The sequence below is a fragment of the Equus quagga genome, chromosome 8 (genome assembly GCF_021613505.1).
Source record: "Equus quagga isolate Etosha38 chromosome 8, UCLA_HA_Equagga_1.0, whole genome shotgun sequence".
In the NCBI taxonomy this organism is placed as follows: Eukaryota; Metazoa; Chordata; class Mammalia; order Perissodactyla; family Equidae; genus Equus; species Equus quagga.
Genome location: NC_060274.1, coordinates 69,431,663 through 69,456,456, shown reverse-complemented (window position 1 = coordinate 69,456,456; position 24,794 = coordinate 69,431,663). Strand labels below are relative to the sequence as shown.

Genomic DNA, 24,794 nt, shown 5'->3' with positions numbered 1-24,794 from the left:
CTCCTTCTGCCTGCATCTTCTCTCCTTGTTTGATCAAATAGGCAGCCTCTATTCCATCTTTCGGATGTATATATAAGCCAAGCACTTTTTAAGATGTCTCCAGTTCAATAGTGGTTTTGATATTTTTAATGGCTTCTAGAGAGCATTATCTTGGCACACAATGCTGTGAGATATAGTTTTACAATAGAAAGTATTCAAATTGATTTTATGTTATCTTTATTGATGCTGCTTAGCAACTACTATAGAATTGGGGGATAAAAGCGCTGCCAGTTTGTAAGTGAATGTGCTCCTGGTTTCCTTAGTGTTCAAGCTGATTTTTGGCAAAAGAGTTCACATTTGTAAATGCTATTTATTTCTTTTATTTCTTTATTTGCCTATTCAATTATTATTTTTAACATTTATCTTCATAAGTATATAGGGCCAATGCCCCCCCCAAATCTTGCTTACCTAGTTATTGCATATGTTTTGAGCCAGAGATTATGAAAGTACAATGTAAAACAGCTTATAAATGAAAGATGTTAAAAATAAATCAAAAGGTGAAATTATACATCAGATAAAATTTTGTCTGAAAAAACGTTGCCTTGTAAGCCAGAGTTATTTTCATTGTTCTGTTTTGTTTTGTTTTTTAAACTCTCCTCCTGAATATACTGTTTCTCACAATTTATCAAGCTACACGCTTGAAAAGAGAAATGTATTGAAGGTCAAGTTGCTCATAAAAGCTTTAGCAAAATGTCAGAAACAATTACACTCCATAGAGGATAAACCCCCAAAGAAATTAAACATCCATTTATAAAAGTTGTATCTGTACTGTGGTTCCATTTCCCAAAGTTATGCTATTGATGATTCCCAGATTGTAATATGCTACATTGAACTGGTACATTTTAAGGGTAGATTATGCTCTGGAAGAAAAATAAAAGTGTGTTTTGGAAAATGCTGTACTATATAGACTTAGATAAAATATAAACTTATTTCTTTTACCAATTTTTAATCAAGTGTCTATCAGATGTTTGTGTCTAGAATTTATCATGTCCTGATGGGGAGAATATGAGCTTTGGAGTCCAGGAATGTGGGCTTGAAATCCTGCCTCTGCCACTAAGTAGCTAATGACTTGGGGCAAGGGAAAAAAATTGATTCTCTGTTTCAAATGCTATAAAAAGTGATTTTAAAAAGTATTTACCTCCTGAATTGCCATGATGACTATTTGCTTTGCACATAGTAGGTGCTCAAAAGTGTTATTTCCTTTCCCTTCATCCAGGGTATAATAATCAGTGTGAAACTATTACATGTTTTAAACAGAAAAGGAACATGAAAGAAATATGTTAGGTCCTCTTACCTTGAATTGCAGTCATAGGTAGATTTAGATGGGGGAGAAGTTTAAAACTCTTGAGTTCAATTGCATGGGTTTTTTTGTTTTACTTTGTTTTCTTTTGAAATTATAATGAGAACACTGGGAATTAAGAGAACAAGATTTATACCTAAATTATTCATTACACGCAGGAGTTTTATTCATAATATTTAAGAAAATAGTCACTGACCAAGGCACAAGCACTGACCAATCTGAACAGATGCCTTGAACAATTAATTTGTCTTTAACTTCAGTGTGCCTTTCCTGTACAAGCCAGCACCTACCAACTGAATATTAGCACCATATTTACGAGACAAAATTGTATAGTGTCTTTAGCCTAATCTAGTTACTTTTCAATTTTAGAAAATATTTACTCTCTCCTATAAGAGCAAAATTCCCGTTAATGTATACCTATACTTGCTTTTAGATTTGGGTCAAATCATATTATATGTGGATTCATATAAATGTGTGTGTGTTCCTTCAGAGCAGCAATTGAATTTTATTGATTCAGGATTAAGTAGTCCTCCTAACACTCATCTAAGTACCTTATAAACTAGATATTACCCCCAAATGTCCCTATTAGGAAACCACTACTGTAAAACTTCATTACTTTGTTCACAGAAAACTATGAAGTAAAAAAAAAGCCCACTCTGATATACTTTTGTCACCTTAAAATACCTAAATCATTGCTTCAACTCAGGGCTTGAAATGAACAACAAAAAGGAGTTATTTGAGATAAATTAAGATGGTACAGTGAACCAACATTATTTACTTTTAATTAAGTATGTATACATAAATGCTAGTCAAAAATATGACTATGGAAATATGGTTTGAACCATTAACCCTTCCTTCCTACACGCTGGCATTTAATCAGGAATGAGTAGACAGGCTAGCTTCCAAACACTGATGTATCAGCCTCCTTTAGGGATTTTTCCCCCAACTATATTGAGATATAATTGACCTATAACATTGTGTAACTTAAGGTGTACAAAGTGTTTATTTGAACACTTATATATTAAAATATGATTAACACGATAGTGTTAGCATTATGCTAAGTGAAATGTTAGACAGAGGAAGATAAATACTATATGATCTCACTTATATGTGGAATCTAAAAAAGCAGGATTTGTAGAAACAGAGACTAGGGGCTGAGGAGTGAGGGAAATGTAGAGATGTTGAACAAAAAGTACAAGTTTCCAATTAGAAGATGAGTAAGTTTTGGGGAGCTAATGCACAGCATTGTGATTATAGATAACAGTACTGTGCTATACACATGAAAATTGCTGAGAGTAGATCTTAAACGGCCTCACTACAAAAAAAGAATTGGCAATTATATGATATGATGGAAATATTAGTAATCTTTTTTTAAGTGAATATTTCTAAGATCTTGCTTTGCAGATCCAATTGAGTAGTTCTCTGACAGGACCTGATAGTAGGAATATTTAGAAACCTTCCGCTAGTTTTGGAAAACTGTGAGCTAGAGTAATTTTTCTATCTTTTCCAGGATCCTTGTTCTTATTGTCCTTTCATTTTGACATATGTTGACTGGTTCCTGAGTTCCATTTTGGCCCATCTCAGACTAACCAACTCCTTCTTTGTCAGTACGGATATGAATGTTTTATAAAACTCTCAGGTTTTCTTTCTGCAGCTCTTCATTAATCATGGTTTAGTTTGATTTTAACAGAGACATTCTACTTCAGTTGCTGAGCTGATGATGCTCTTTCTCTATCAACTGCATGCATTTTTTTTACAAACTCTTATGGTTGTTATTAACTCTGAGATATCCCTGAGCAACTTTTTATAAATGTTAACTGTTGATGAAATGGTCTGGGAGTTCCTAACATGTTCATGGTTTTCAATGAGAAAGTGAACAGCTTTCAGACCAATTAATAGGATAACACTTCCCCCATCATTGAAAACTTCATTTTCTCTAGGATTTTTTTCCTCTGATTTGATAGCAGACATTCCACTACAACTATGGAGATTAAAGGGGCAGACTGTGACTTAGCTGTAGCTCCCAGCCTAGTCTTTGTGGTCCAGACTGTCAGTGTTTCTGCATGGGGGTCTTCAGAGGACGGAGTGGAGGATCTTGGAAAAGTTCAGTGGTGAGGATTAATTCTTTGACTTAGATTTTGCTTCAGAGTCTTCTCACGTAGACCAATCTGCTGTATTTTACTGCTCTTGCTTCCTCATTTCCAATCACTTAGCTTTCATTCCCTCAAAACTCTGTTCAAATTTCACTGCTTTCAAAATGTCTCCCTTTATAAACTGTGCCATCTCTAATCATCCCATCAATCCACAGTATCTATCAGTGAGCCAAAATTTTACACTACGTTTAATGTGCATGTTTTTATGTGATATAAACATATCTCTAAGTCATTTGGTCTTCTTAATCCTGGCAATATTCCAAAGTCAGATAAAAGTCTATTTAAATTTTTTTAATAATTTTCCACTACCCTGTAGACTTGTTTGCACATTGTGATCTTGTAATAACTATCTGTAGAATAACTATACTTTCTTTTTATTTATGTGAATGTGAAAGAGATCCCAAAGTGTAGGAGTGCAGAAAGAGAGATGGTAAAAATTATTTTAAACAAGAAAATTTAAAATTGGTATTGGTTTTAGTCCTAAAGAGTTGATAAAGGTGTGGAGTCATCCTTTTCCAGACAATGGGGTCCCCTGAGCCTAGTGTTGTCACAACTATACCCAGAGCGTGGGAAATGGACTTGCTAGACAGGGTATATCAAGTGAGGGCCGATGGTGGAATGTCTTATAACACAACAGACATGAATGCATGCTTGGTCTGGAGACCTACAGGGAGTCATTTCAGGTGTAACGCAGTCATAGCAGTGTAGCTAGCAGACTATGTGGTTGATAATTTGCAGGAGAGATTGGAAATGTGAGACTCCCTCAGAGAAAGAATGTGAGGTAACCAAGACCTGAAAAAATAAAGAACCAAACAAAAGGAAAAGCCACTCCTAAGACGAGAGCCCTGCAAGTTTCCATGAGGGACTGACTGGGCTAGAACCCACATGATGCCTGATGTGATAGAGGCTGAGGCTGGGGAAATCAACACAGGAGGTGTACTTCGTCACAAGAGTAAATGACATTCTATTGAAATACTTGAGGTGGAACTGTCTATTTACATACATTTTTAAAGTTTAATCCAACCAATAGATAATGAATGTGACTATTTGCTTGATTATGTTGACTCTTCAAAATGACCCTAATACATAATTTCCTTCATTTAGTACCATAACTTCTGTCACAGTACTGTAATACAATTCACTGTAACTACGTCATAGCACTTCCAGCAGCTTTTCTTCTTCTTGTCTAGAAGATGCCTGAGAGGTTTGATGACTAAAAGTAGCTGTGTCCAGCCGTTTAATTTACAGTTTTTAAAAGTCAGTGTAAATTATTTATTCTGTAGAGAGAAAGGGGACAAACGGAGCATTACACGATGCTACATGTCTTGGTACTTCTGCTTATCGCTGTGAGTTAAATATTCTTTAGTATTATCATTAAATTTTTTGATTGAGGCCCAAAAGATATTTACAACATAACCTTAAAGAATTTTCAAAATGTGAACTATAACATTTAATAGTCATAATTACATAAATTGGCTTTTCCTGGGGTTTCTGTATTTCCTCACAACCTTAACACTTTAACAAAAAGAAAAATACAAAACTACTGAATGATCAAGCTTATACTATAAGTCTAGTGCAATGGTATTTATTAATGCCTTTCTGCAAGCCCACCTATAAGCTGAATTAGTAAAAAATGTTAAGCACATTAATTCAAGTTGATTGAAAGACAGCAATGTTTAGAATGGAGCAGATCCATTCCCATAGTGGTGTAGGAGGGATGGTCAACTCCTCCACTGACGGAAGGCGGTGAAATAGGCATGGTATTGTTGTAATAGGTAACGTTTTTCAATCGCATGCCGGACACTGAGCTGGGCGCTTCATTAAAAAATTTCTTCTCACTTAATATGCATAAGAGCACCATAAGATAAGAACTATTATGAGCTTCCATTTTGCAGCTTGGGAAACTGAATCTTAGAAGAGTTAAATAATTTTCTAAAGGGCACATAGTTGTTAAATAGTAAAGCTAGAATTTTAAAAAGGGCAATTTGACTTCGAGTTGATAAAAAAGTAAATTGGGAGGAGATGAAATTAACATTGTAGATCATTTCAAACCCAAGAACAATTAAGAAGAATGAAGTCACAAGAAAGCTATTCAAGAGTGAAAATGTGAAATAAACAAATCTGCGGAAATAAGAATGAATAAAACTTTGTTTAATCTCAAATAATGCCAGAGATAAAGTTATTATTTGAATTTTCTAGAATTTTATAAACATGGTCAGTTTGTGTTTTAGTCACTGAAAATAAACAAAACAGGATAGTCTGAGACTTTCAGGCAAACAAACAAAAGGATAATGGGACAGGGCATAAAAATGAAGTATTAATTTCAGTTAAATGAAGTAAAGAAAACCTCTCACACCTTTATTCCAAAACATATGTGCTTTCAGTTCTACCCATAGCATGTTAAACACACAGAGAACATGCATAACAAATGTGCCATCATAGGTGACAAACAGGGGCAGAAGTCACGGGCCCCATGTCAAACTTTACAGAGTATAAGTACATCCTTTTTTTGTACCTAACCTCGAGTGAAATCTTTAACCAGCATTAACTAGGAGAGGAAGTGATGGATGTAGAAATAAAGATTGTTTGCCTAATGCCTTGCTCACGAAGTGGGCAGTTTACACCACAAATGCCTTAAATTCAATGAAGCAAGAAAATGCAAAGGTATGGTTGGATTTAGCCCTAAATCTTCATCATTTATTTATAACAAATCGTGCTATTTACTACACTTTGTTAGAATGGGTTTCATCTCAAAAATGAAGTTAAGGGAGCTGCCCCCATGGCCGAGTGGTTAAGTTTGCATGCTCTGCTTCGGCGGCCCAGGGTTTCGCCGGTTCAGATCCTGGGCGCGGAGATGGCACAGCTCATCAGACCATGTTGAGGCGGTGTCCTGCATGCCACAACTAGAAGCACCCACAACTAAAATATACAACTATATACTGGGGGGTTTTGGGAGAAAAAGCAGGAAAAGAAAAATTGGCAACAGTTGTTAGCTCAGGTGCCAATCTTTTTTTAAAAAAAGAAAATTAAGTTAAAAGTTGTATTATTAACTACATCAGGGCCTGGTGTTGGAAAGTGGATGCCACTGGGAGAAGGGAGGAAGCTCTCTGCCTCAGGGTCACCTGATTCATTTTGCCAGGATCATGAAGGGATGAAACCATGGAGACTTGAGATAGCAAAACAAAGATAGGTGACAGGGAAGAGAGCATAGTGGAAACGTAAAAATTAAACTTAGTGAGAATGCAAAGCATTTGAAGAAGGTGATGAAAAAGGAGGAAAATCCTGAAAATAATTATGTCTTAGTATAAAGACCCTAGCTTGCTTAAAGATTTTAATATGAGATTGACTCATATTAAATGTCAATGAGTAAATATGTAGATTAAAAGAAAAAAAGAGGGGCCAGCCCAGTGGCATAGTGATTAAGTTCACAAGCTCTGCTTTGGCAGCCTGGGATTCGCAGATTTGGATCCCGGGTGTGGACCTACTCATCAAGCCATGCCGTGGCAGGCATCCCACATATAAAATAGAGGAAGATGGGCACAGATGTTAGCTCAGGGCCAATCTTCCTCAGCAAAATGAGGAGGATTGGTGGCAGATGGTAGCTTGGGCTAATCTTCCTTACCAAAAAGGAAAGAAAAATAAAAAGAGAAAGTGAAGCTAAAGGTTATATTCATGTTATAAATTGGTTGTCAAAGTAAAAATTGCACCAAACAAAGTTACACAAGCAAGGAAGACTATTGTAGCCTATTACAACAGAAACCGAAATCAACTCCACAGAAACAAAAGGCGAGAATATTTTTTAAGCACCGGGGTGAGCTAGTGGAAAAACACTGGAAGACTTTGGGGGCGAGATTGATCAATGGGATGTGTTGAGCACATTGAGTTACTCCTGAGCTTGCAAATGTTTTTTTCTGTTATCAGATCATCTGTGTTTGCTAATTGGTGCCCATTGAAAAAAGTTAGGCACCTGCTGTCCTAGAGAGACTGGAAGATCAGGGCACTATCCCCTTTAATGTTTCCATGTCAAAGAGATGGTTCCCAATTCCTCGAGAAAGACATTTCCTAGATTGTAAGACTAGCAAGAGGCTAGGAGAAGATGTACATAAATTTCAAAGGTGCAGAAAAATAATTTACAATTGCAAGTTTTCTAAAATAAATGCTCTAAGAAAAGGGAAGTCAGGAGCCTAGAGTTAGGAAGAAACCTGTCTAAAGTTTACTCAAGCTGAGGGTAACGTTAGACCATCTTGGTCAGGTTTTAGTAAACTAACAATTGGAAATGTATAAACACCAGGAACTTTTTCAGAAAAGTAATGTATATCCTGGAATTTCCTATCCATGTTTTCCCTCATCCAACAAACATTTACTGCAAAACTTAAATTTTGACAATAACTGAACCAAGGACTTCAGATATAAAGATGTTGAATAAGACAAAATCGCTGGCCAGAAGGTTCTCATAGGCCGTGGCAGTTAAAGGTGAGTTAACAGACAATTATAAAAAGTCTTAAAGGTGATATGTCTACACTGCTGTGGGAACAGAGAGGGTAGAGCACAACTCCATCTGGGCAATTTGACAAAGTCAGAGAAGGTTCACAGAGGAAGAAAACCCAGTCCTAAAGGATGACTTGGTAAGAGGACGGGGCAGGCAGGCATGGAGAACAGTGTACACCAAATGGCAGAGGAGGCAGAAAGCAACCTCTCAGTTCATGGAAAAGCAAATAGCTTTCTATGGATAGAATGTAGGGAAAATGTGAGGCAATGACAGAAGATGAGGATTTTCTATGCTCTAGTAAGGAATTTGGCCTTCAGCTGATAGGTACTGGGGAGACTGTGATGCCCATATTCACATTTTAGAAGTACACCCTTGGGGTCAGAATGGATGATGAGCTGCAGGGGAAATGGGAGACAGCAGGAGACCAGAGGAAACTGTGCAACAGTCTGGAAGAGAACATGGGGTCAGGAGTTACTTTGTACATTGAATAAAGCAAAGTCACTGTCTGGATGTGATGGCAGAGGGAGAGCAGGGATTAAAAATGATTTGGAAACTTTCCAGTTAAGATGAAGAGATGTGTAGCTTCTCTTCAAGAAGGGGAATGAAAAAGGGTTATAAGACTCAATTCAGGGTCTTTTACTTCAATAAGCTGAGAGTGTGATACTGGCCCTACATATCTTATGAAAGGCAGATAAGATGATTATATGAAAATGCTTTCTAGAAAGATGCAGGCAAATATGAGACTCCATTCTTTTCCCATCTCAATTCTTTTTTGTATTTATATTGGTTTTCAATAAGTAAGTAAATATGTAAATAATGACTTTCAATATCAAAAGTCAAAATGAATTTTTTAAAAATTGTTTTGTTGAGGTCATAATAGTTTATAGCATTGTCAAATTTCAGGTGTACATTATTGTTTGTCAGTCACCATATCTATGTGCCCCTTTATCTCTTATGCCCACCCTCCCAACTCCCTTTGTGGTCCTTGACTTTTATTTTTTGGGAGATCTTTTATTACTGTTTCAGTCTCTTCGCTTGTGATTGGTCTATTCAGATTCTCTATTTCTTCTTGATTCAGTTTTGGAGGCTGTATAAGTAAGAATTTATCCATTTCTTCTGGATTGTCCGATTTGTTGGCATATAGTTTTTCATAGTAGTCTCTTAGACTCCTTTGTATTTCTGTGGTATCTGTTGTAATTTCTTCTCTTTCATTTCTAATTGTATTTATTTGAGAGAACTCTTTTATTGGTGAGTCTGACTAAGGGTTTGTCAATTTTGTTTATCTTCTCAAAGAACCAGCTCTTAGTTTCATTGATCCTTTCTACTGTTTTTCATTTATTTCTGCTCTAATTTTTATTTCCTTCTTTCTGCTGACTTGAGGCTTTGTTTGCTCTTCTTTTTCTAGTTCTGCTAGGTGTAGTTTAAGATTTCTATTTTGAGATTTTTCTTGTTAAGGTGGGCCCTCCTTGCTTGAATCTCCTTCTTAGGACTGCTTTTGCTGCATCCCATATGAGTTGGTATGATGTATTTTCATTTCATTTGTCTCCAGATATTTTTTGATTTCTCCTTTGATTTCTTCATTGATCCACTGGTTGTTCAGTAGCATGTCATGTAGTCTCCACATATTTGTGACTTTCCCAGCTTTTTTCTTGTAGTTGATTTCTAGTCTCATAGTATTGTGGTGGAAAAGATGCTTGATATGATTTCAATCGTCTTAAATTTGTAGGGGCTTGCCTTGTTTCCCAACATATGGTCTTCTTTGAGAATGTTCCATGTGCACTTGAGAAGACTGTGTATTCTGCTGATTTGGAATGGAGTGTTCTATGTATATCTATTAAGTCCATCTGGTCTAGTTTTTCATTTAATCCCACTATTTCCTTGTTGACTTTCTGTCTAGATGGTCTATCCATTGATGTAAGTGGGGTGTTGAGGTCCCCTCCTATTATTGTGTTGCTATTAATTTCCCCATTTAGGTCTGTTAATAGTTGCTTCATATACTTTGGTGCTCCTGTGTTAGGTGCATATATATTTATAAGTGTTATGTCTTATTGGTGGAGTGTCCCTTTGACCATTATGTACTGCCCCTCTTTGTCTCTCATTGCCTTTTTTATCTTGAAGTCTACTTTCTCTGATATAAGTATGGAAATACCTGTTTTCTTTTGTTTGCCATTAGCTTGGAGTATCATCTTCCATCCCTTCACTGTGAGCCTGTGTTTGTCTTTAGAGCTGAGATGTGTTTTTTGGAGGCAGTATATTGTTGGGTCTTGTTTTGTAATCCATCCCACCACCCTGCGTCTTTTGATTGGAGAATTCAATCTACTTACATTTAGAGTGATTATTGATATATGAGGGCTGAATACTGCCATTTTATCTCTTGTTTTCCAGTTGTTCTGTATTGCCCTTGTTTCTCATCCAGTGTATTTCCAACTGCCAATTCAGTTTGCTGATTTTCTGTGATGGTTTTCTCAGTTTTCCTTTTGTTTATCATTTGTGTCCATATTCTGGTTTTTTGTTTAGTGGTTACTGTGAGGTTTATATAGAAGATCTCATAGATGAGATAGTCCATTTTCTGATAGCATCTTGTCTCCATTAGCCTAAGCAGGATTAATCTCTTTACTCTTCTCCATCGAAGTTATTGTTGTCACAACTTATTTCATTTTGTATTGTGAGTTTGTGATTAAAATGAAGTGGTTATAGTTATTTTTGATGCTTTCCTTACCTTTATTTTTAATGTTGTAATTAAGTGTTTGCTAACCTGTTCTGATAGAGAGCTGTAATTTTCTGATTTTGTCTATCTGTTTATCTCCTTGCTCAAGGCTTTGTAAACCCTTTCTTTTTTTCAAGTATGAGGGTCTTCTTAATCATTTCTTATAGAGGTGTCTTGTGGTGATGAACTCTCTGAGCTTTTGTTTATCTGGGAAAGGTTTTATTTCTCCATCGTATCTGAAGGATAGTTTCACTGGATGGAGTATTAAAGTTTTTGTCTTTCAATATTTGAATATATGATTTCACTCTGTCCTAGCCTTTAAGGTTTCTGCTGAGAAATCTGGTGAAAGCCTGATAGGGGTTCCTTTGTAGGTTATTTTCTGCTGCCTTGCTGCCCTTAATATTTTTTCTTGGTCATTGACTTCTGCCAGTTTTACTAACATATGTGTTGGAGAAGGTCTTTTTACACTGATGTAATTAAAGTTCTGTAGGCTTCATTTGCTTGTAATTCCACCTCCTTCCCCAGGTTTGGGAAGTTCTCAGCTATTATTTCTTTGAACAAGCTCTCTACTCCTTTCTCCCCCTCTTCTCCCTCTGGAATATCTATAACCCTTATGTTGCAGTTCCTAATTGAATTGAATATTTCTCAGAGAATTTCTTCATTTCTTTTTAGTCTTAATTCTGTCTCCCCCTCCACCTGAAGCATTTCTATATTTCTGTCCTCTAAATTGCTAATTCTGTCCTCTGTTTTTTAAGGATTCTAGATGATTTTTTATCTCATCATGCGCTTTTCATCTCCAACATTTCTATTTGTTTTTTTTTCTAGAGTTTCAGTCTCTTTTGTGAAGAATTGCTCTGCTTATTAATTTTCCTGTGTTCATTGAACTGTCTTTCTGAGTTTTCTTGTAACTCATTGTCTTTCTTGATGATAACCATTTTGAATTCTCTATCATTAGATTGTAAATTTCTGTGGCTTCAGGATTGGTTTCTAGATACTTGTCATTTTCCTTCTGGACTGGAGTGTTAATGTATTTCTTCATGGTGTTTGATGGGGTGGACTTTTGCCATCACATAGTGGTAGTATCTGGTCACAGATTCCACCTGTCACCACTGGGGTGGGGCGAGCTGTGTTTTCTGAGCATCCCCTGGCAGTTGTGCCAATCCGTTGGGAGTTGTACCAGTAAGACTTTCTGTGTCTGGCTGCCACTGCTTTGTGGGGATCCCTTGCTCTGTCCAACTGGCTGTGCTGGTGCACCAGGTGGGATGGGGGAGGAGGTGTCTTCTTTCCCACCCATGGTCTGCTCTGCACTCTCTGGTGGCCCACCTGAGCTGCTCAGCTTGGTGGGAGCACCTCCACAGTGGCTTATCTGCCTTGGTATGGAGCATTCACATGGGCTGGGAAGCAACTCTGAGAGCAAAAGCTTTCCTGCAGAGGGGTGCAATTTCCCTCTTCTCCTCTCAAACACTAGTCATTATGCGTGGTCCTATGCCCTAGATCGCTGCTGCTGGGGCGAGAGAGGAGATCCATTTACCTCCTTCCACTGCCTTCCAGGGCATCCAGCACCCCATCTTCAGATATATGGCTGCATGGATCTCTCAGAAGTCTATTGTGTTGTGTGGATGTCTTCTGTTGATTATTGAATGTCCTTTTTGTTGTATCTTAAGGGGAGAGCCTAAGGGAACAGCTCACTCCACCATAATGCTGACGTCACTCCTCCAAAATGAATTTTTAAGACAATTTATGAAGAATACAAAAGACATCAACAACTCAATAATAATTCTCAGGGTTACTGTAGAGTTTGTGTAGGTCTGGCAAGAGAAATCTGATCCCCAAATGACAATACTAGAGACTTTCTAAATAGTGTGTTTAAAAAAATTTTGGCTCTGTATCTGGTTTCTGTCTCCTTTAATTGCTTCTTTCTGCTTACCTCTCTCTCAGTTTCATTACATTGATGAGTTTCAATTTTGCAATGCCTTCTGGAGGTACATTGCACATAGTACTACTGTGACTGTTAAAGATCAGCCATAACAATCAACACATTTCTATGATTAAAAGGAAATCAGGATAATGCAAGGAACATTTAGAGAATAGTGCTAAACACATATATGCCTTACATTAAAATACTTAACATATTGACATTATGTTCTTGACTCAGTTCCTAAACTATAAAAACCTTGAAACTATAAAAACCTTGATAAATCAAGGTTTATCTTTTACCTTACATTTAACCTCCAGTACAATGAATGCAATAAACTTTCAGTATATACTTTTGCCAAGAAAAAAGAAGTCTATCCTCTGATCTCAATTCTCATTTTATTTTATTTCTATGGAAATCTTCATAAATTTTTAGTGTAATTAATTCAAGCAGATGTTCAATTCTCTTATCCTGATAATAGGAAACACAGTAGAATGAAAGGAGATATTTTGGAAGAGTTCATGAAAGAGTTTGTTGGTGTTCATGAAAATAGACTAGACAAGAGGAAATTGGGGAGTTACTTTGAAGATGTCAAAATATATGTTTAAGTTGTTTAAAATGATGAATTATTGAAAACATTCTTAAAATTGTATTTGTGAAGAAAGAGGTTAAATGGGGAGACCTCAACATAAGCATTTAATTCTGTTTTGAGTTCATAAAAAGAAATAAACCTAAGCATTGTCATTTTTTTCCTCAACTTCCTGTGTAGGGTATCACAAATAAGTTTAAACCAGATATGCTTCAGTTAAGGTATCAAAGTAAGACTTAAGTTGTAATATGTAGACAATGATTCATTCATTTGCTTTCTTGTTACATTTCACGTAAAATATACATTTTTGCAGGTTTGGTTAAAATGCCTAGAGCATCATGGGGGAAAAAACAAGTTTCATAAATGCAAAACAGTCCTTTGAAACTTTTTATGTTAGCCAATGCATGCCCCCAAAATATAGTATGTTTAATACACAAAGGCAAGTGTGAGGAGGATTGTAAATGTTTATGACGTCACATTCAGAATGTAGCTAGGAAATTGTCCTCAGAAAGACTAAAGAAAGAAAAACAAGTTGCATTGGTCTTTGCCTGCATAAGTTGTAGAACTGTATCATTTACTGTAATGATAATCGGATGTGTCTGCCCAGATTTATTGGGATGCACACTCAGATAATCAAAGTCTCAAATTGTTCTGTAATGGGGACATATGGTGGTTGAAAATCTCCTAAGAGTAGAGCAGGTGATATGGAAAAATGGAATTTCCAAAGTGCAAAGCAGCAAAATTCCCACTTCTGTATATGGAAAGAGTATAAATTAACCTGATATTTGGATATGTGCAAGTTTAATTTACTGCTGTCTATTCTCTGAAATAATGTCATGCGAAACAGTTCTTATCTAATTAAAATAATGTTTATCAATCAAAAACAAGTTTTAATGTGAGAAAGAGGGAAAAAATTATTTTCTAGAGCTCTTATAAGTAAAGATCTTATTTCCAGGGTCACTTTTTGTATATAAAATAAGATAGAAGTAACAGCCTCAGAAAGTAGCTGGAGATGACAAGATATAGAGTTACCTGTAATAGCCATAGATGCAACTTTTTTTCCTGATGTTTCCCCGATGACTTATGCCTGGAATGCTGGAGATTTAGCTTAAAAAGAGCACAGCTCCTAGGGTTCCAGTTAGTGGTCAGTTAGATGAGTTGATTAAAGCATCCATTGAAAGCAAAGTCAAAGATCTGAAGGATTCCATATTTTCACAGATCTATTGCTGTTTCTTCAATGGCAATAAGCCAAAATATGTAACTCTGGACATGTCAACAATGCATGCTCTTTGTATGTGAGGCAGTGTTTGGCTGCCACCTTGCATCACTGTACCTTGAAAAATAACTTAAAGTGCCAGTTTCTTGACTTCTTTGTTGACAAAGGCCCATCAACTGTTAACTTCCTTGGCATCTCCAGTTCTCCTTACCACCAGACCAGTTAAAAAGTAGGTCGGAGAATTAGTTAGAACTCAATTCAGATCTCTGCTTTTTCATTCAAATTTCTGCTATTTGAGAAAGTAAACTTAAACTTGTTGAGCTTCAACTTCCTTTAAAGTGAAAAAAAAAATTAATACCTTTGGCAGAAGGTTGTTGAGAAAGGTATAAACTTTCAGTTATAAATAAGTCATGGGGATGTAATGTACAGCTTGGTGACCATAGATAATAATTGTATTGTATATTCGAAAGTTGCTAAGAGAGTAGATCTTAAATGTGCTCATCAGAAGAAAAAAAATTTTGTAGCTGTGTGTCAGAATGGATGTTAATTAGACTTATTGTGATGATCATTTCACAATATATACAAATATTGAATCATTATGTTGTACACCTGAAACTAATATAATTTTACATGTTAATTATACCTCCAAAAAAAGGTTATTGTGACAATTAGCTGAAATGATGTATACAATATTCACAGCACAGTGCCTGACAAAAGATGAGCAATCAGTAACTATTCACTGAATGAATGTTTTCATCCAAGTATACTCCATATAAAGAGAAGCATAAAGGGAGGTCCCAGAGAGAAGCGAATGATGTTAGGTACGAAATCCAGATGAATGTGTTTATACAGCAGCTCTTTCGAGAGGCAGTCTGGTTCTAATCAAACCAGAAGAGAACAAAAGCAGAAAAATCCTAGAGCAATACTTTTCAAATTTCACGTGCATGCAAATCACTTGGGGATCTGTTTAAAGTGCAAGTTATGATTCCATGGGTGAGATGGGAGAGACTGCATTTCTAGCAGATTCCAGGTGATGCATATGCTGCCAGTCCACTGATAGACTTTAGCAGAGTCCTAGGGCACTTGAATGCATGGCAATTTAAGAAATACTGTACATCAATTCATATTTCTTTAGTCTAACATTCTGTTTCCTGGCACAACAGCTTAAAATTAATTCATTCATTAAGTCATTTAGCAGAAGCTTATTTAATGTGTACTATGTGCCAGACACTGTTTTAGGTTCAAAGTATAAAATATCAAACAAGTCAGATAAGGATCATGCCCTCATTGGGCTTTTAACCTAGTGGAAGGATCAGACAAAAACATGAAAGCAATTAATTAAAATAGTTTCTAGTGGGAATTAAAACTATAACAAAAAGAAAATGAAGTTACTGTGAGATTGCGTACGGTTAACTGAGGCTCCTCTAGGAAGCACGCAATTGAACTGAAACCTAAATGTTGAGGAGCAGTTTGCTGCGTGAGGATCTGAAATTTTCATACAAAGTGCAGAGAGAATGCAAAGGCCCTGAGGCAATAATGAGATTGTTCTGTAGGAGGAAAGGGAAAAAAGCCACTGGGGCTAGAACGGAATGTGTTTATTTGGATATAAGGCAGTGGTGGACAATCGAGAGCAATGGGAGGGGCACACAGGGGCAAGATCACACCTGGCAAAATTGGGAGGCATGCAATAAGGGCTGAAATCTAGAGAAATCTTCGAGGTTGGATCCAAGGTGGGTCTTAACAGTCCATAGAGGGTTAAGGTTGCCTCTAGAAGGAATGTGCCTACAGAAAAACACGCCTAGCTAAGCAGAGTATGAAGAATGAAAAGGAGCTAACAGAAGGTATGGGATACAGGTTGAAAGAAAAAAGAATCACTTAAAAAGCAAGAAGTGTTAAAATTGTACATCCCTTTGGTTTATACTGCGAGAAACAGAAGTATATCACTTATGGCATGCAAATTGACCCGATAGCACACATGTAGCACACTTTCAATTGCTGCAGAATGAATTACATTTTTCTGAGTAGAAATGATTAAGTAACTATTAGAGAAGACATAAAACTATAATTCCTGGTTGACTGTAAACTGTAGCCCCAAACTTGCCTTACTTTACACAGAGTATTGAAAACTAAGGTGAAAAAGAGAGTAGATGGAACAATAAAAGATAGCAGCGAAGGAGATAAGACACATGCTAGTCCTTGCTTGCGCTGAGAAAAAGTCTAGAAGGAAAAAGACTCAGCATTATTATGTAAATTGCAAAATATTAAATGCCTTATATTATAATGATTTTTGTGCTTTACCTAGGAACCTATATATCTACAATCTGTCTACCATATTGTCTTACTGGGATGTAAGCCAAACCCTAAAGCCAATAAAAGCAGAATTAAAAGAGATCTCACAGATCAGAGTAACTAAAGAAGAATGAATTATATGATGATGATTCCATTGTCATTTTAGTGAGTCTTACTTATTACTGGTGAGCAAGTCTAATAATTCAAAGCCTTGAAAACTAGTGGCTATTAACACTGAGTGCATTCCAACTGAATTCTGATTTTGACTAATGATTTAAAGCCCTGCAAACTAGTAGCTATTAACATGTTAGAGCATTTCCAATTGACTTCTGACTTTCTGTCTTGTTTTCCAAATATATGCATAAAGGACAGTATGTTAAAATGATGCTCCTAACCTTCCATCAGTGAGAAACAGCTTTGAGTTGTTTGCTTAAAACAATGAAGAATGGTGCGGTTAGTCACCTTTTCTCACCTGAATGCCTAAAGCCTCCAGGCACACATTTCTGATATATTCATTCAGAATTATAGTTATATTCTGTGGCACAATAGCAGATTTTTTTACTTGTTTGTATGTTGTTTTACTCTGTTCTATTGACCTCATTAGCACCCTACATTAGCCAGCTACATCACAGAGTTCAGACTTTTTTTAATACTCTGTTTTGCACATTTATTTGTAATTTTTTTGCCTATCTTTGGTATTTATTAACAATAACAATATTTTCTTTCTCATTGATCTTTTGTACATCTCATTTCATTCATTCAACAAATACTGGAGGAGTGCTGATCTCTAGAGCTTCGAGGGCAAGGGAGAGAGTGGAGTGAGATGAAGCTAGAAAGGAAACAGCCACGTCATTTGAGGTCTTAGAAACTTTTAAGAAATCTGGTCTTTATCTTAAGAGCAATGGGAATATACTGAAGAGTTTTAAGCATGGAGTGACACCATCTTATTTCTGCCGCTTGCCTGCCTTGACGTTTATCTTCCCTTCACTCAATGGGACTGCCCTAAGCAGTGGTTTTATAATGCTATCCTATTATTTATGTTTTTTGGCTATTTCCAACCAACAAACTGGTTTTTTTAAACGAAAGAAAAAGGTTTCCAATCACACAAAAATAAATTCTTTGGGAGACAGGAGAGAGTTTGCAAATAAAGATATCTATGAGTTGGTTCATGAAAACATATGGTACATGTTATGGATAAAGTCGTTATTTGTAAATTATGGCTCATCTCCAATATTGAAATAAAGACGGGAACATATTTCATTGATGCTCCTTATTGCAAGCCAAATATTATAAGTATAAAAATCACTTATTGGGCCGATTATCTGTAGCATAAAAATACTTTCAGTGATGTGTTTGATCTATACACCTAAAGCTTCTGATTTTAATAAAAGAATAAAAGAAGCTCTTTTGGCTTTGTTTTTAACTAAGAACAAAAAGGAAATAATCTAATTTATCTGGGTGCCCATCTGGTTTCAATTGCTCATTTTACATTTATTTAAAAATGATAGACTGTTGGTGATGATGTCTTTCCCAGGAGAAGAAGTTGACAGACAGCTGTGCAGAGATGCCATCTTTCCCATCCCTGTTGCCTGTGATGCCCCGTGCCCCAAGGACTGTGTGCTCAGCACGTGGTCTACGTGGTCCTCCTGCTCACACACCTGCTCAGGGAAAACCACGGAAGGGAAACAGATACGAGCACGGTCCATTCTGGCCTACGCGGGTGAGGAAGGTAAGGTCACTAGCTTCAGAAGGGACTCAGGTTTCTTTCAGACGTTGGCATGCATTTTTCTTTGTCTAGTTTGAATAAGATGATGGTCTACAAAAAATCAACTTCCACAAATCCAGCAAACCAAGATTTAACATCTGTTGACGTATTGGGCGGCTTGCTTCTGTTCCCCAAAATTAATCTTAAAAATAGATCTTTAATAAAAGAGGAAAGACTTTTAACCGTGAACTTAATTTGCCTTTCCTTCCTCCTAATAATTCAAGTTCTTTCCACTTCAAAGTGTTAAAGCTGTGAAAAGGTCTGAAAATGGCTCCCAAAATTCCAAATGTCAGGTTTCATTTTTTTTTCTCTATTTTAGTAGTCTCTATTTCAATAGTTTTTCCCTTTGAAATCACCACCTACCTTCTCAAAAATAGGCATCTATGTTCAATAATAAAGTTTATTTAAGATAAACACCACCATGGCTGTTGCTTGACTGAAAATGACATGGAATTTCTACCATTCAGGTTTCTGAACATAGGCTCTGAGATCCAGGAGTCTCATACATTGTTTTTATTTTTAAAATATATTGCTCCTAAATCACTTCACCCTATTGGATGAATAAAGCATGTTTGTCATATTTTCATACCTCTGTTGTGCAAGCTTTATTGCCGAGAAATGCAAGGCTCTTAGTAATTGTCTCTCAAGCTTATATCCAAATGCTAATTTCGCCTCCCTGTGACTGAGTGCTATACTGTCGTACTTAATCTCGTCATTCTGGGAAATAACACAAGAGTAAGGAAAACAGAGAAGTAAGTCACGTTCTGTCACATACGGCATGTTCTGTCTCAAGAATATAGGCGTATGTTATTTAAATATTATCAAGCTGAATGACTATTCTCCCCATTCACATCTAGCGCTAACAAATAATGATTTCTCTTTGTAATAAGCGTGTGTTTCTCTACGTATACCCAGTTTGGGAGGAATTTTTAAGTTGCCTATTTTATTTTTCTGTTGATGAAGCACTTTAGTGATAGAAACCTGATAGTATTCTTATTTGGTCAAACTTACTATCTGTATGCAATGTCTATGCAAAAATGTAACTACCTTGGCCTTAAGACATAGGAGAAAAATTTAACGTATTTAAACCTATGGGAAAATTTTATTTAAAGTGCCTAATAACTTTTTTCCTGTCACCTTAATATAAATTTAACTATTTGCTACCCAAAAAAGGTGTATCTATGGCACTTAATAAAAAATAGAACCTTTTAGAGAGAAAATTACATTCCCTGTGTTGTCAAACACTAACTCTAACCTTGTATAGATTATACTCAGACTTCAAACTCTATCAGCTCAGATTATGTCTTGGGCTTCATTAAAATTAGATCTGTGGTCACCCTGCTTCCTATAAATCCATTATACTGTGCAGACACTTGCTGTGCGACTAGTAATGAGTGACTTTTCGCCCCGTGAGTCACATGGCAGAGATTTTGCCATGCTTGCAGAACTCACCAGATCATTATTTCTATAGACATGATGCCTCACACTGAAAGGTCATGAAATGCTTTAAAGGCAGAAATTTATGATTGCTCTTTGGTATGTATCATCCACTTAGTTTGAAAGGGTGGGACTTCAATAATTTTTAATTAAGTCCAGCAGCTGCATCATAAGCAAGCCAAGCTTGAAAATTATAGATGTGTATATAGTAAATCATAAAGGCACGAATTCAAAACATAATTTTAAATGGAAACCATAGAGGAAACTCTGTCAATGAGGAATCTTCTGCTATTTTTCTCTATTAATAACAGTTACAAAAACTGGTATAGTATGTAAAATATTTAATGAATATGCTTCAAAAACTATTTATTTAATACCTATTATTTGCTGGACACTGAAACAATTTTTTTTCCCTCCAGGATAAGTCTTTCATAACTCTGAAGTTGTTTTTTCAATGATTTAGGAACTATAATTGCAGGAAGTCTTAAAATGTTTCCCTGCCAATTAGATAACCCTTTATAATTCTACACAAAAGTAGATCTTTCTACTATTCCCAAAGAATTAATATTTTATGTTTGTCATAAATTTTCTTAATTTTCTATAGATAAAAACATTATTGTGATAACTTTGAGGGAAAAGATCACATTAGCAAAATCATATATTGAGTGTTTAGACATGAAATTAAGTGATTTTTCTAGTGCAATAAGTTACAGGACAAGTCCATGTACAAAATATTTATCTGGATTTACAAAATAAATGCTGCAACCTATAGTTTTGTTCATCTCAGTCAGAATGTCGCCATTAAACATTGTCCTGAAGATTGTGTAACCTCTTGTACTAATAAGGACAGACTACCTTGTGCTGCAGTAACAGACAGCCCAGAAGTTCAGTAACTTAACAGAACAATTATTTCTTCCTCATGGGAATTTTGCCACAGTCTTGGGAAACTCTCCAAGGCAGTCTGTCTTCCATAAAATGTCTCAGTGTTACACTTCCATATTAAGACCTACTTCAAGGTCCTCATGCCAGAGGAAGAAGATAGTTGGAGAGTCTGTCTGCTGATTTAAAAGCATCAGCACTCCAGAAGGGATTTATGTCATTTCCACCGACATTTCATTGTCAAAGCAAGTCATACAGTCATGACTTGAAACTGAATGTAATTTCAAATGGAGCAGAGGAGTGCTGGCTACTGGTCTTACCCTTGGTTTACTCAGTCTTCTCTTTGTGTATGTGTATACATTTGTGTGTCTACATCTATATCTATGTCCATATATATATGATAAAGCACATTCCATATGGTCCCAATTCAGTCAATAAACTCTCCATTGTTAAAATGTTATGACTTTTATTATTTCTTTATTCCTGTCAAAAGAATGATAGAATAATAGGATAACACTTTCTCTTCTTCATACTATCCTTCTTTCTTTTCCCTTTCCTTCTTTTCCCTTCTATGCTCTTTCCCTTCCTGAATAATTTTATCTAAAAAGCCTTTAGGTGGAGCCAGGCACTTGAGCATCTATGCCAGCAGGTGGGGCGTCTGCAGTGGTCCAGAGTGCCTTGTCACAGCCCAGCCTGGGTGAGAAGGCACCCCTCGTGGGAAAAGAGTGGCCTGGTATGAGTGTCAGAGACACTGAGTAGGCTAAAGGGAGGGGCATATGGATTGTACAAGAGGGTAAAAAGCAGTGACCCAACACAGGATGTCCAAGCACAAGCAGGGTAAGGAGAGAATCCTAGCACTGAGGCAGCCAGCCCAATGTGGGCTGTCGGAGCCAGGCATGGTTGAGGAGGCTTTCTGTAGTGTGGGTGGCCTGATGCAGGATGTCAGAGCATGAGCTGAATGAGGACTTCCTGTATGTACAAGAGTGGAGATGGCAGTGGGAGATAGGGAGGTGGGGTTGACCAAATAAATATATCTATTAAAAATAACAGGAGTTGGGTTTCTTGTTTCTGGAGAAGGGATTTACAAATATGTTAAGAATGAAAACTAGAATAAACCCTGCCACATTGTATTGTAATTGGAAGTTATGAGTATGAATTCATGGTGTTCAATTTGTAAAGACAGATATAGAAATAAATGCAAACGTAAGTATGATAAATATATACTTATATACATAAATTAGCTTTATCTACTGAAAGGACCTGAGTGCAGTAAGACCCCAATAGCAGTAAGAACATTCAGCACTCAGATCTTGGTTTCTAATATCATTCTCCAATAAAAGGAACCAAGGTTCCTTGGAGAAATAGCTGATTCCAGGGCTGGGACAGGAAAAGTACAAGATGTGCTTGGAAGATCTTGTGCCAGAAAGGAAGGAAGAGTGGAACACATCAAAAGGTCATGGAAGCTAGCTAGCATGGTCTTCCACTGGCCACATATGGGAACAATTTGAATGCCAAAATAATTATAATGGATTATAACCCATTAAATAAGATAGGAAACCACAGATCCATACTTGATATAAATAAATGTATTAGTTGACCATCTGATGAAGAGCATTATATTCACAGTCTCAGGTATCTCCCTAATGGAGAAGTCTGACAGACACCATCTTAATCCGGTGATCAAAGTTTACATGTTTGGTAATGGAGCAAATAAAAGTCATCGTGCATTCTTGGTGTGGAACAGTGAGAACATGGCATCACTTCTGTGATGTCTCTGTCAAAGATGCATGTTGTAAAATCTAATCGTGAGGAAACATCTGACAAACCCTAACTGAAAGACGTTGTACAAAATATCTGGCCCTTAATCTTCAAAAGTGTCTAAATTATGAAAATTAAGGAAAGACTGAGGAACTATTCCATATTGAAGGAGATTAACAAGATGTGCATCTAACTGCCACACTTGATTCTGAGCTAGATTTTTTGCTGTGAAGGACATTTGGGGATAGTTGACACACTTAAATGGATCTGAGGATTAGATGGGAATAATGTATCAGTGTTAATTTCCTGGTCTTGGACATTGAATGTGCTTACATGTAGGAAAATGCCCTTGATTACAGGAAATACACACTAAAGTATTTAGGGTAATGGGCATCATTTCAACAATTTCTTCCAAATGGTCCAGGGAAAATAATTATGGATATTATACTTTAAATTTTTATGTAATTTTGAGGTTGGTTCAAAATTAAAACATAAAAAATATAATGAAAACAATTTGAATATAATTGCTTTTAATACAATCTTGAGCAACCTTATGTAGCCTATTATCTGCAATACACAAAAATTGTCATAAAATGCTTCTTATTAAAATGTTGTCATTTTGAAATCAAATCACAAATGGTCACAACTGGAGATAGTTAATATACTGGAGAAAGTAAAAGTGTTTTTTTCAACTTAAAAAAAAAAAATTGTATGTATGTGTGTGTGTATCTTACTTCCTAAGCCTTGACTTCGGATTGAATAAAACTGGTAATTCGATTTTTAACATTGTATGATACTTTGAGGTAAAAATCTTCCTTGTATTGTGTAAACTGTAGGATGGGTCCCAAAAGCTACTTTAAAATTATGTCGGAAGTTCTAAAAGGAAGCAATCTTTTAGCACTTAAGTCTGGCATACTTTTAATATAAATAATAGCAGATTGAATTAGAATAAAAAATTAAAAACTGATGTTAAGTTTATAACCTTCTCAATTTTTTGAACCCAGGTTATAGATCCTTAACAAACTTGGTTTAAAAAAAAAATGATTTTCAAAATGTTTTTCACTGAGTATAACAACTTCTGTTAATTCTCATTGTATAGTTAATTATCCTTGCAAAGCAAGAAATGAGAGAATATTTATTTTGGCAAAGTTCACAATGACCTGACATTATAACTTCCTCAGCCAAATTTTAGTGTACCTTAACATCTGCTTTTATACATGCAGAGAAGAGGTGCAAATTCAAATAGAATGATGCCATTTTTCCTCAAATAATTAATAGTCTTCAAAAATTATATTTTGCAGTACAAAACATTGAAGAGAGGAACATTTCTATTTTAACTTGTTCAGTTTTTACAGTTAAATTATTTTAATCGTAAGAGCCGAGGAGCACTGCTGTTTCCTAGAGGTATTTGAAGAACCCGGGATCCATTTGATGTGTATATACACACATAACTCTGACTTCTAAGTAAATGCTATCACTTCCTCATCCTCCCGTTATTAACTCTGAAAAAGGAGTTCTGCTTCAATTGACCCCACACGACCACCAAGCAGAATGTACGCAGACTCCACAGTGAGAAGTCTTTTACCTCTTTGTGCAAGGAATAAAAGGGGGCAGAGGGAGGGGAGAGTCTGCAGCAGAATCTCCTGAGATTCTCTGTGCTTCATGCTCTTCTGAACTTCAGTTCCCTGAAATCATGCTATTGCCAGTGTGCTTTCCACCCAGCAGTAGTCTGCTGTAAAAGGAATTTGAGCTGCAATAACAGGCGAAGTTACAAGCATCTTAAAACTAATTCCTAGTACACTAACAGCCTCTTCTTAACATGAGCCCAGTCCACTTCCTTATCCTTGCTGCCAGTCACTTGCCTACGTGACCTCTGCACTCCAACTGACTGCATTAAAACTGCTAACTCCCAAGGTCGTACCTGCCTGCATGCCTTTGCTTGTATTTATTTTTTCTTCTGCTTAAATAAAATTCTCCCTTTCCTCTCTCTCTTCCAAGAACTCTGTTTGTCGAAATCCTACTCCTTCAAAACTCATCTCAATGCCTCCTACCTGAGGCATTTTTCAGTCCCCCAAAACTAAGGGAATCTCATACGTTTGGATCCCAGTTATACTAAATACCTCTTTTAACATAATTATCATATTCTATCTAGAATTAGATTCATTTGTATGCTTACCTTATCCTCCCTACTACCTTTCCCCACTGCATTATAAGATCCTGAAAGTAGCAGGAACTATTGTTAACCCCTTTAGGTGTCT

The 24,794-nt window shown here is 36.3% G+C and overlaps 1 protein-coding gene across 4 annotated transcripts in view; it reads left to right on the top strand.

Moving 5' to 3' along the window:
- The window catches only part of THSD7A (thrombospondin type 1 domain containing 7A), a 402,469-nt gene that overhangs the window by 290,340 nt on the left and 87,335 nt on the right, over nt 1-24,794 (top strand). For all 4 annotated transcript variants that reach the window (XM_046670674.1, XM_046670673.1, XM_046670672.1 and 1 more), the window contains one exon: nt 18,232-18,426. In XM_046670674.1, the coding sequence (XP_046526630.1) occupies nt 18,232-18,426 (195 nt within the window). The remainder of the gene's footprint in view (nt 1-18,231; nt 18,427-24,794) is intronic.